Here is a 12,557-nt window from a genome sequence, read left to right as displayed (position 1 = left end):
GTGCACTTTGAACCTGCTGTGTGTGCAATATCATGAACAAAAGAGCCTGAATCAATGTGAATATATATCTGTGTGTGTGTGTGTGTGTGTGTGTGTGTGTGTGTGTGTGTGTGTGTGTGTGATCATGCATGTGTGTGTGCATGTGTGAGAGGTGTCTCACCATCTGAGTCGATGCTGTTAAGTGCAGTGGGAGGGATGATTGACACTCGATATTGACCCAGGGGACACACCTTCCCCATTTGTTCTTTACAGCTGTTGTGGACCTGCGTACACACACACACACACACACACACACACACACACACACACACACACACACACACAGTCAGCGGTCTCCATAGTAATTCTATATTTCAGCAGAAGCAGAAAAGGTCATTACATCCCTCTGAAACCGACGAAATGTCAGTTCTGTAACCTTTACAAATACCACTCTGTTTCATTTGTCCATGTGCTCGCCTGCGTGTGTGTGTGTGTGTGTGTGTGATGTGGATTACATTATTAATGTGTGGTCATTTGCCCTAAACACTCAAAAGCAATTCAGCCTTTGCTAAGTGGAACTGAGAGGCAGAGTAATGTTACATCATTGTGTCTTAAGAGACATTTCTCTTGAACTGTTCGGCTGGATTTAGAAACAAATGCTGTCTTGTGTTACTTGTGATACTAAAGTGAAGCATGCTAGTTTAAAGCTTAAACCAACTTAGTCCTTACTTTATTATACACATGAGGGAAAGCTGAGGGAAGCAGCAGGCTTTGGTTTGTTTTAGGCACAGGAAATGTATTCTCCGTATCTTGCTTAAGGCGAGATTGAGCTTTTATTTTGAAGGTATTCTCACACTTCCAGTTTGAGCCTGGATAATTGGTTTAGCATTTCGAAAGCTACTGAAAGTCCACATTTGGGACATTTAGAAGATATGGAGATCAATGCATTCATGTCTTTGATGATAAATCCATGTGAAAACTTCCTTGGGGCGACCTCTAAACTGAGCTAGCCGTGACGTTGGCAAAATAAATGCTAACACTGATGTGACACGACAGTTTTCTGACAATCAATCGCACTCACGATGGCTTTGCACCAGAGGCAGCGCCAGTCCTGCAGCCGCCGCACGCTGCCACAGTTCTTGTCACACACCACACATTTGGCACTGACCGGAAGGTTGCCTTCCAGCCACTGGTGGGGCATGAACACCTGGGGAAGATATGCAAAAAAAAAAGAACATGAGACATCCACTGAGCTCAGGGTCATTTGACTGAAAGATCATTGTACACAAACATCTACAGACACTGCTTTTGTATCCTGAGTTACTATATATAGCATTAGCACAAAGCTAATTAAATTGAAGCTTTGTTTTTGTTGACACTCACCCCTTCCTCGTCCTCAATGATGTCATTTCCTATGGAGGCCAGTGTGGTCCATTTGCAGTTGTTGGTGGAGCGGACGGCACAGCGCTTATGAGCCTTGAACTTGCAAACTGCAGCACAATAAATGTCATCGTTAGATAAAGTTAAATAAAATATCCTTGACGATTAAAATGCATGATTTGCTGGCAGCTTATTGAACATTTCTCACAGTGCAGTTTTGCTATTTTTTACTGCTTTAAGATGGATAATTGTTCTGCTGAAATGCAAAAAAAGTTCCAATTTATGGTACGCTAGGATAAATATAACCATCATATATCTACTGTGTGATCTCTTTTAGAACTGGTTTGACAATTTCACTTCATTAAAGTCATTTTTGAACAAGTGTTGGACCAATTACGCTCCTTTCATCTACTGATCTTTATGTTTCAAAGTCATAAATCACTCCCCGGTCGGCACTAGTACTGTTCTTATTTTTTTACTGCTGATATGCATGAGCTGAGGAATGTTTCCAAGGTGTCAAAGTGTGCAAAACACGTCACGAAACCTTCCTCACGCCGCAATAAAAAGCTATTAACTGTCTCGTCACGTGTTCTTAATACTTTTTCTAGCACACTGCAAGGAAAGAGGACATTTATGCAACAGCTTGGTTCATTCAGAGATGATTGCTTAGTATATTAGGTCTCACTGTGTCTGTAAATGTATGTGTGTGTGTGTGTGTGTGTGTGTGTGTGTGTGTGTGTGTGTGTGTGTGTGTGTGTGTGTGTGTGTGTGTGTGTGTGTGTGTGTGTGTGTGTGTGTGTGTGTGTGTGTGTGTGTGTGCGTGTATGTACCCTCGCAGGACAGGCCGTGGGAGGTGACGCCTGGCAGAGCCTCCCTGCAGACGTTGCAGAAGGTCGGTCTGGCGTGAGAGCAGGCGTACCAGTTGTGCATCCCGGAGAAATGCTCCATGTTGAACTGGCTGGCCTGAAGGAGGAGAGGGGGGCAGGGGGGGGGGGGAGACAAATATAGAAACAACATGTCTAGATTTGGAAGTTTTGGAAACACAGAAACAGAAGTCGTCAGAGCGCTACGTCAGAATATGCAGCCTGGGGGAGGAGAGATACTGCAGGACGGGGCGATGACTTGTCGTATTTCACGCTGGATTACGCAGCCAGAGGAAGACTGCATAAGATGATGAGCAGAACATATTAGACTCTGTGTGCCCCGGGATTGGGACGATGATAACGTACAACGTAACAGCTGACAGGCAGAAGAGGACAAATTAACCTTCTTAAACAAAATGATCCACTCTCCTTCTTTTCAGAAAGTGTTCATGGCTGGAGATATCAAAATGTCAGATCTGCGAAAAGGATTTCGGAGAAAAGGCCATCCTCAGTGCTCCTGAAGTAGTGCTTAAGACTTACAAGATAATGGCAAACTCCTAAAACTGAGAAGCACTGAAACAGAATGAGAGAATTTCAACTCAGCTAGAATTGCATCCTACAGTTTCCAGCTCTCTGTATAGCAGATTAAAGAATAAATGAGCAACATTAATCTGGAAAGAAAGCTAAAGTAGGCTACATAAGAGACCACAGAGAGGAAGGGAGTATGTTGATCACAGAAAGCAGAACAGGTGGATGCATTGTGAAAAGAACCAATGGGCAACTCACTAGCTTTTTTATAATAGTTAACAATATCAGAAAGATGCTAACCTCGTAGGTTTCCCATTTCTGGACGGACTTGAGAGCGCCGATCCAGTCCTCCATTTCCTTCCTGCTCTCGGCACACAGCATTAGTTTGCGGAATGGAGTGATCACCTGAGCAAGAACAAATACAGTTGGAAAGATATCACATGACATTATTGCAGCCATGCTAGCAGCCCAGGGAAGGTAAATGATAACGTTAGCATGCAAACATAAGACAGTGCTAACATGCTGCTAGTATGCTATCACTTTAGCTTCTGAAACACAGTGTTCAGATAAGACCGAGGTGTATGTCACTAGGTTTTGCAGGTAGAGTTTACGTTTTGGAGGACCCTCATTAAGATGCTAAAGCTGGATAAACTGTCACAGGTCAACAAATGCTAAAAACTGACTCTAGTTTGGTATTTTCTCATAGTATTCCATTGAAAACTGATCCTAATACACCATTTTAAAAAGCTTTAATCAACATTTGAAAGCGTTTTTTGTTGCTTACTGTGAAGCTGTTGTTGATGTTCTTGGTGCTGGTCTCGGCCACACTGGCGTCTGATAGGTCCACTTCATCGAAGATCAGAGACTGATGGGAAAAAAAAGACAACAATTCAAACTTTAGCTTATGTATTTTCCTTGTACTGTTATATAAGCACATATTGTCTTTTCCCTGACATCACTTGCGTCCCTTCGAGATTTATTTGTATGTGCATTGGTTACAAATCTGACATTTAAAGCTGCTGTTTCAAACACTCTTGTACCTTGCAGTCTTTGGCATAGTAGAGTGTCCTCCCTCTGAGTTTGAAGTACCTCCTCTTCCATCTCTGAAAAGAACTGGTCTGCTTTAAGAGTATCCCCTCCTTCACACTTTTCTGTAGTGACACACGCAGAGAGGGGGGAGGATTGGAGGAGAGGGAACAAAAAAACAAACAGATGTTAGCGCAACCACATCCCCTGAAAGGTGACAGCTATTCTACCGGGACTCTCACACAAAAAGAAGTAGTGAATTGTTTGACACTTTGAGTGTGTTTTCAGAAGAGCAGAGAGGTGTTCACTGAGTCCGTCGAGGGGAGACTCTCACCGAAATGTTAATTTATAGCGTATTTGTGCAGAATCAAAAACCTTCCAGTCATTTTTAACGTTAGTAATAACCTTCCCAGGCACTGCAGATGAACATCAGCTCATTATATAACCCTGGCTTGTTACCATTAAGGTGAACTCTCCCTCGTAAACAAATATGTGAGTGTACTGCAATTGAAATCATCCATTTATAACGTCAGAACGCCTCTGTTTCCAAAAATAGCATCTGTAAAATAAGAAAATGAGGAAGCTACATTTGGCTTGAGTACCAGTATTTGTGTGTCAATAGAAAAAGGTAATACAGAAAAGGTACAGGGTTGAAATGCTGCAGCAGGTGGACGTGCAGACATCTGTGTGTGTGTGTGTGTGTGTGTGTGTGTGTGTGTGTGTATGTGTGTGTGTGTGTGTGTGTGTGTGTGTGTGTGTCTGTGAAAGTTATTAACACTGCAGGAACGCGTGATTTTATTTGATCCACGGATTTCATATTTGACTTCGTTTTTTCTCTCCATCTCTATTTACCAGCACACTTTCCCTGAGAGGACAGCATGCACCATGGGCAATCAATTGTAGATTGGACATCAGGGTCGCCATGGAGATCCTTATTTCGCGAACGAGATGATGCACGCACGCACGCACGCTCGCACGCACACACACACACACACACTGAAGCAGTCTCGAACTCTGATCACGTTACCAGCATTGGCTGCCTCCACCTGCACGGTTATCACCAAACATTCCTGCATGGCAGCTTTTATTACATCAGCCTCCAACGACAGACTCAATCGTTTCCCTGCATCAGTATGTGTGTGTGTGTGTGTGTGTGTGTGTGTGTGTGTGTGTCTGCATAGTTTCAAATCAGGAATGTCATTTCTCCCTCGGGTTATTCAGACAGTAGGATAGAGCTGGAGTGGATTTACAAGAAATATGTCTGAGGAAACATCAGAATGACTGTAAAAGAATGAAATTTTGCTTCCAAAAACAACATTAACTCGACGTACAAACCCTTTGGATTAGTCAGAAGACATGTCTTAGTTTTATACAATCTTTTATGAACAAATGCTAGCACCTTGGCACTTATTTTCAGATTTTTTTGCCATCAGAAAAATACATTTAGATCCGGAAAAAGGCGATACTTTCTCTGTTAGAACATAAATAAATCACTTTAAAGAAATGCTCATTTTATTTCACATGTCAGAGATGAGATGAGGAGTTTACAATTGAGAACTGAGCTTTTCACAATGAAACACAAACAATAACCTGTGTTAGAAGAGGGCACTCTGTAAACCCTATTATAAAATGTCCCAGACGATTCAGAAATGACATGAATCATCATGCTGCTCTTTGAAAAAGCCTCAAGGACAAATGCCTGCACGCGCTAATCAGCAGACACGGTGAATAAGGTCATCTATTTATCACCCGATTCCCTGAAGTTCTTTACGTCATCTGCGACGAAACAGCTTGCACCACCTGCACTGCCACTGCAAACTGTGGGCAACGGTCACCTGATCTGTTAGTATGTAAACACGGATCAGAGATGATAATCCCCGAGAGGTTGCATGAATAAGAATTACAATTTAGTGTTAATGAAATGATAGCCACAGTGTATAAAACTTTAATGTGTGTAAACAATTCCCTTTCCACCACAAGGCAATAAAACTCGGGAGGAATCGTAATTGAATTTGAGTAATTTGGCTGAATGGTTGTTTTGTGGTTTGTTTTACAGTGGAATCAGGCAGTAAAAAAGGCCAGAAGTAATCATAAACATTGAGAGCTGTCAGCAATAAAAGAGCGTGTAACTCAACAAAATAAAAGAAGAAGTGCTAAAAGGAAAGTGGGAGGGAGTTAAAACAGATATTGCTTCATCATCATAAGGAGCCAGCTGATAAATCGCGCTATAATAAAAAAGATAGAAAAGGATTGCTTTCCACATCACCTACATGTGGTTTCCCTGAATAGGACTGACTTAAACTTGTCAGGGTCTCTCAAGCATGACCGAAGAAATATTTAAGACTCAGACGAAACGTTTGTCACTTCTATAACAAATACCAAGCGGCCCCATGCTTACACAAGACAGGAGAGAATCATGCCAACGTTTAAATGAAAGTCAGAAAATGCCGTCAGACTGCATGCCATCACAACAAATGGGATAATGCTCGAGGCTAAGTTTATAGGTATCAGTACACATTGTTAGCTTCAGATCTGGGACTAAAATAGACTTAGACAATCAAAAGTGAAATTTAGCCTTATGCTAACTAGGTGCTAGCTTGTTAGCTTCCTAATATGCAGCTCTGTGCTTCACTACACCTTTTTAATTTCAATGTATATTGTCTGTTTGCTTGTTAGTTGACTAAATAAGCCTTTTATCCTACATTTGTGACCTTGCTATTGGAGCAGCTAACGGTACTTCAGCTCCTTTGTGACCTTCTTCTTTCCCTCCATCTCTTTCTCTTCAAACTGTGTTTACAGTCATTTCCCCATCATCTCTTTCTATCTCCATGTGACTCATGTGTCATTTTGTTTGTGTCTCCTTCCTCCTAATTTTCTGTGTCACTTTCTCTGCACGTCTGTATTTGCAGTAGGCTAATGGCTTTGGCATGTGATGACAAAGGCAATAATACAAGCCAGAAGCGCCTCAAAAACCACGGATCAAATCTAATTCATCACTCCATCAGTACATCATTTCTGCATTGCCTCTCTGCGTGTGTTTGTGTACACGTGTGTCCCTGACATAGCTTGTAATGAGCTACCACACCGCATGTTTCTATCTTAGAATAAATGTGCTTTTGTACCCTTAGGGAGTGCAAATCTCAGATTGCCGGAAAAAAAGAGGGGAGAGAAAGTGAAGGATTGATGGTGGGAGCCATGATAGATCGCCAATGATATGGATCATTAGTGAGAGGAGATAGGAAATGGAAAACAGAGCTGTGACAGCGGCGAAGAAAAAGGGGCAACACTAAAAAGCATGATGCTGAAATTACAACAAACAGGGAGTCTGGAGGGGTGACATGAAGCAGAATAAAACAAGGAAATGCCTTGAGGAGGAGGAGGAGGAGGAAGAGGAAGAGAACACACCAACAACAAGGTATAAAGGTCTCGCTGACTGAACAACCTGATACTGCAGATAACGGCGAGGTGAAACACACCTTTTTTCACCAATCAGGCTTCTTCCCGGTTCCCACAGCAACTCTCACAGGAGCCGTCAGTCAAGAAGCTAATCTGAGAGGTTTTGTTTGTCTGCTAATGACTTAGCAACCGCCGCTATAGCTCAAGGACGTACAGTACTGTAGGTTTGACCCAACTATGTGTGTGGGAAGCAGGCTGCATTTAAAGTGGTGCATGAAATCCTCGCCTGCTAACATAAGGCTAAGACAGCTAGCTTTCCATTTAGCCAAAGAGTGTGAGTTTAACATTAAGGTTTGAACCTGGAATTTCAGTTTAAAATGCTGTTTATGACTTAATTGAAAGCCAGTGAAAGCTAAATTGATGCAACACATAATTTAGATGTGAGAAAATGCAGCTAAGGTGTTATTTGGTCTTGGCAACACCAAGATATCAACTTGAGTAAGTTCACATTAAGGGTGTTGCAAGTGTGCTTAAAAATGGGTGTAGCCACTTTAACCCTTACACTTTGTGCCGGGTTTCATACACCTAAGTAGGGTAGATTTATAAGAGCAAACAACTTGCAAAGCACTGTCATTTTGGATTTGAAATTCCCACATGTTGCATGCATTAAAACCTACATCTTACACACAAATACATAGGGTTACTATGGAGACAGGTGATGCAGAATAACCACACTGGTATGCACACTGCTGCTACATGTGTGACCTTCTCACAACATCTCCTCGGGGCCACTTCTGTACCCAATAATGTCATTTTAATCAAGTTCCCGAGACGTCCTTGTGATTGGCTACTGCAACAGAGACATGTTACCGAGCAAAAAAAGAAAAAGGCACAGGAAACATGCTGCACAAACACAACGTATAGGGTATGCAAAGGTCAGGTTCTGCAGCAGCTAGCAGTCAAGACGTTACAGTAGCCACACCCTGGATGCCGCTTTCCTCTGCCCTGCTCTCCAGCTGAGCCATGTTGTCAGACAGATCAGTCTATTCATTACAGCGGCACTAATTACATCACAACAATCAGCCCGTGTAGACACACACACACACACACACCCACACCCACACACACACACACACACAGTGAAGTGGATATGCACACAAGAGCACATTAATGTACTGATCTGCAAAGTGCACACACAGTCAAACAGGTATTTGAAGTGCACCCAACACACACACACACACACACACACACACCTTTCTTTTTGAGTCAGCTATATTTAACAAACAAACACACACACACACACACACACACACACACACACACACACTCGTCTGCCTGCCCCTATCCAGCTAAATCAGACACAGTTCCGCATGGTTGATCAAAAACACTCTAATTTCTATTTATTTACTTCACGGCTGAGTGACCTAGAAACCATTATGTGGGCATTTTACCACATTTGTTGGCTTATAAAATGCCCAGCTTGTCAGAATTAATGGCGGGAATACATCATGGATTATTTTAACATGGCTTTCAAACGGGTATATCAATAAAACTCCATAAAAAATGAGTGCAATCTGTTTAAAAATGATTATAAATTCGTTGTTTTACACCAGAGGGAATGCATTGCAGCAGAGCATCATGTGTGTGTTTCTAGAATTCCTCATTATAATAAATCAAATCAAATGTCTATCTAGGATCCTGTAGTTCAAACAATCAATTTGATGAATGCATGACCAGTAAGTACAGCCTACACTTCCAAATCCAGAATGACAACTGATTTATTACTGTGCAAAACTGGAAAAGAATATGCATGCAGTAAAGTGTGAATGCAACTACACATGGTACAAAGACAGAGTGTGTGAAGCAGGTGAAGTTCCTCCTGACTTAGCAGAATGAACAATAGTTGCCACTGATAAGGGTGAAAGGAAAAGGAAGAAGCAAACCTTTCATGGACCATCTTCTCTTCTACTTTATAAAAGAAGACTACAAGAAATATTAATATGCTGGACTTCTGCTTTTTATGTTATGAAAAGCAAGTCACATTTCTAACAGAAGACACCGTGGAGCTTGGTTGTACAGTTCCTGTAGATGTGTCTGATAAAACCAAAGTGAAAGGTTGATTACGCCTTCAAGTACTTCTAGATTGAGACTTAGAAGATCAGCTATATCCACTACAGATGCATTTATCAATCATGTTATTCCACAAACTGATTCAAACTGCAGCTGATGAAATACAACTGCAGCTATTTTACAGTTTTCTTCTTTTCAAATCTCAAGAAAGACCATCGGCTAAGAGCTGGACTCCTTGTAGCGCTGCGCTAAATATTAGTGGTGACTTTTGTTTACATTCTAGTGATTCAAACGCCCACTGTTTACCTCAGTCCTGTTTCACACCGGCTCCCGGCTTAGCCACGGATTGAGTGCTGGCTCTGGACTAACGTTGGGGTTAGCCCACTTTGAATTGTGCCAGGATTCTGCCAGTGTGATAGCTCTGTTAGCTTCAGCCCCCTTAGCATACATGCAATGTGGAAAGCCTGTGTGTAGCCAAAGCCTGATTCAGCTTGATCCTTAATGTGATGAGCTCCATAGGGCCCAAAAACCATTAAAAAATGAGCCTCAAACCACATCAAATTGTCCCAAAATGCACAGTTTACTAAATATTGTTTACTTCTAGCTAAAGATATCTATAGAGCCTGTTTTTTGGGACATTACTGACTCTGCTTTATGAAAATAAAGTATATATTTGTCACCGCAATTGGAAGAAATTCATATCTTCTGTAGATCAAATGGGCAGAGAAGTCACAAGACAAATAGAAACATGTTGTCTCTTTTTGTTGTCAATAACACCTTTGCTAGCCTGCTCTTTCAAAACAGTAAAAGATGTGTACTCCACCATCATCGTTTCATCTTTCTACAGCAGCAAATAAAAAGGCACATGGGGGTAGGGGGGGGGGACCACATAGTGTAAATAAAGCCCTCACCACTTAAAAACTGACTTTGAACCAACACAAATCACTACACACCCACTTGTGGAGCTTCCCGTTGCTTCCCAGAATGAAACCACAGTCTACCGAGCATCCACATGGCCATAACAATCTTGGGGTTCGACCTCTCACACTCACACTGACCTCTTCCACCAGGCGGCTCTCCTGTGATTTCTCTGTGTGAATGGACTCCAGTTGGTCTTCGTGGCTGAGCTGGTCGTCGTCCCCCTGCCCTTCAGCATCGCAGCGGAAAAACAGGGGCGCCATGCAGCACCCGCTGGGATAACACAGCCCCGGCATTGGCTGACAATCTGACTATCTAAAGCTCAGCAGTAATGATAAAGCTACAACAACCACCTTTACCTCCAGTGGAGTGATCACAGAGGAAGCTGCTCTCTCAACTTTTTATTTTTAAACACTAACAGATTCCATTTGCTCCTCCTTTAAAAACTGTTTTCCTACCTTTTCTCTACGGATCTCTAACATCTCTACCCCCGCTTCAAGTCTCCATTCAAGCTCTTCAAACAATACAACCCTACTTCCTGCTTTCAAACTTCCCTTGTCAGGTAGCCACGCCCCCTCAGGTAGGCTGCAGGACACACCTCTCTTGTGTTTGTGTGTTTGTGTGTGTGTGTCTCTCTATCTCTCACACACACATATCCTGGAGATAAGGAGGAGCATGCAAATGAGCTCCTCCCCCCTCCCCTGAGTGACACACACCTGAGAGGAGTGGTGTCTGTCTGTGTGTTCAAGTGGGAACAAGCCTATTTCCTTGAGGCTATAAATAGAACTGGAAGAACCTGTTTGATTGGCGTTGAGAGCGCACACACACACACACACACACACACACACACACACACACACACACACACACACACACACACACACACACACACACATACACACACACACACACACACACACACACACACAGTCACTTGTCAAATTGATGGATAAGTTAATGACACTCTGCTTTAGAGAGCAGGAAATGTCCCTGTGATCACACAAACCAATGTCCTGCCACTGCGCGTGTGCGTGTGTGTGTGCGCCCACGCGTTATCATCAGACCGCTCTCAGTGTCAGATCAGTGTCTCATATCTGCCAAGGCAAATTAAAGCGAGTGTGTGTGTGCATATGTGTGTGTGCCGGTCGGCATATCATTCTGTCTTTAATGAGCAGAAACATGCTGTTCCCAGCGGACTCACACACAGACACACACACACACACACACACACACACACAGACACACACACACACAAACACACACTTCTCAATTCCCTTTAGTAATTTTTTTCTTTCTATTATCCCGCCCTCATCTTTCCTCACATTCGAGTCACTTGTGGTTAAAATCAATTATGAATCAGGTCAAAGGGATTCATTAGCGACTTTTTTAGTGAGTCATGCAGCGGAGTTATGGATGTGAAATGACCGTGATAACAGCCGTGTTATCTCTGTCTAGTGCACTTGTGCTGCCGAGAAGAAAAAGGGCAAACAAACAAACATGTTGCCTCATAAGTCAACCTGATGTTAACATTAAAGCAGCTTTTGTGAGGCTTTTTTGCACCAAAACCGATTTGATTCGACCTCAATAAAGATGCCGCTTGGATTCATGATACTTGCAGATATACTGTAGGAGGATAAAGAGCAGGAGGACAGGTATAAACATCTTCTACAGCTGTTTCACCTTATTATTCTCAATAAGAACTACAGCAAAAAACAACAAAATCTGGATCAAACCATTGTTAAAAATTAACCCACTGAGTTTTTCAAAAAGCTCAATTATCTCAAAGCAAATACATGTACTGCGTGTTGTTGGTTTCCTCACCAATATAGCCCTTATTTTTTCTAAATAAATTAAAAAATGCAGTAATATTTGCTGCTTTAAAGACCCACTTCCAATTTAAAATCGATTTCCACAGTGACGGTAAATATTATATTTGTACAAATGCGAATTTCAAATAAAGTTGTTCTTTTTAATAGGACAGAACCATCCGGGGTTAATTCATTTTGAGGCTATTTTTAAAGCTTTTACTTTTTCTAAACATGGACAACCTGTTCATGAGTGAGTGATTTGGGAGGACAACATCCTCTTTTACGACAGGAACTAAAACGTCCTAATTTTTGGAAGCAAAACAGCCCTTATAATAAAGTGGGTGAGAAAAGTCCACATTAAATGAGACACTGAAGAGGGTTCCTCTGGCCTCATTTAGTGCAATTATTCTGCAGAATCACAATTTTGTAAAGGCTGGAAAGCCATTAAAATGAGTGTACAGAGAATTTTTAATAATCTAATCCAGGGAATCAGAAGCCTTCATGTTTTAACGCGATAACGTTTAATATGACATTTTAAGCTCGTAATTATTAAGCTGTATCTGTTTGTGTAGCAGCTGTTTATTCATGA

The 12,557-nt window shown here is 42.0% G+C and overlaps 1 protein-coding gene across 3 annotated transcripts in view; it reads right to left on the bottom strand.

The window, feature by feature from the left end:
• Window positions 1-12,557, bottom strand: part of si:dkey-172j4.3 (diacylglycerol kinase delta) — a 53,225-nt gene that overhangs the window by 14,270 nt on the left and 26,398 nt on the right. For 2 of the 3 annotated variants that reach the window (XM_063900738.1, XM_063900739.1), the window contains exons 4-10: window positions 3,791-3,901; window positions 3,535-3,615; window positions 3,051-3,155; window positions 2,190-2,322; window positions 1,363-1,469; window positions 1,061-1,186; window positions 161-263 (exon numbers count right to left, since the gene is read on the bottom strand). In XM_063900738.1, the coding sequence (XP_063756808.1) occupies window positions 161-263; window positions 1,061-1,186; window positions 1,363-1,469; window positions 2,190-2,322; window positions 3,051-3,155; window positions 3,535-3,615; window positions 3,791-3,901 (766 nt within the window). Of the gene's footprint in view, window positions 1-160; window positions 264-1,060; window positions 1,187-1,362; window positions 1,470-2,189; window positions 2,323-3,050; window positions 3,156-3,534; window positions 3,616-3,790; window positions 3,902-10,300; window positions 10,667-12,557 lie in introns of those variants that run through there. The other variant, XM_063900740.1, reaches the window with a different exon arrangement.

Source organism: Eleginops maclovinus, chromosome 14 (assembly GCF_036324505.1).
Source record: "Eleginops maclovinus isolate JMC-PN-2008 ecotype Puerto Natales chromosome 14, JC_Emac_rtc_rv5, whole genome shotgun sequence".
In the NCBI taxonomy this organism is placed as follows: Eukaryota; Metazoa; Chordata; class Actinopteri; order Perciformes; family Eleginopidae; genus Eleginops; species Eleginops maclovinus.
This window is presented reverse-complemented; position numbering and strand designations above follow the sequence as displayed.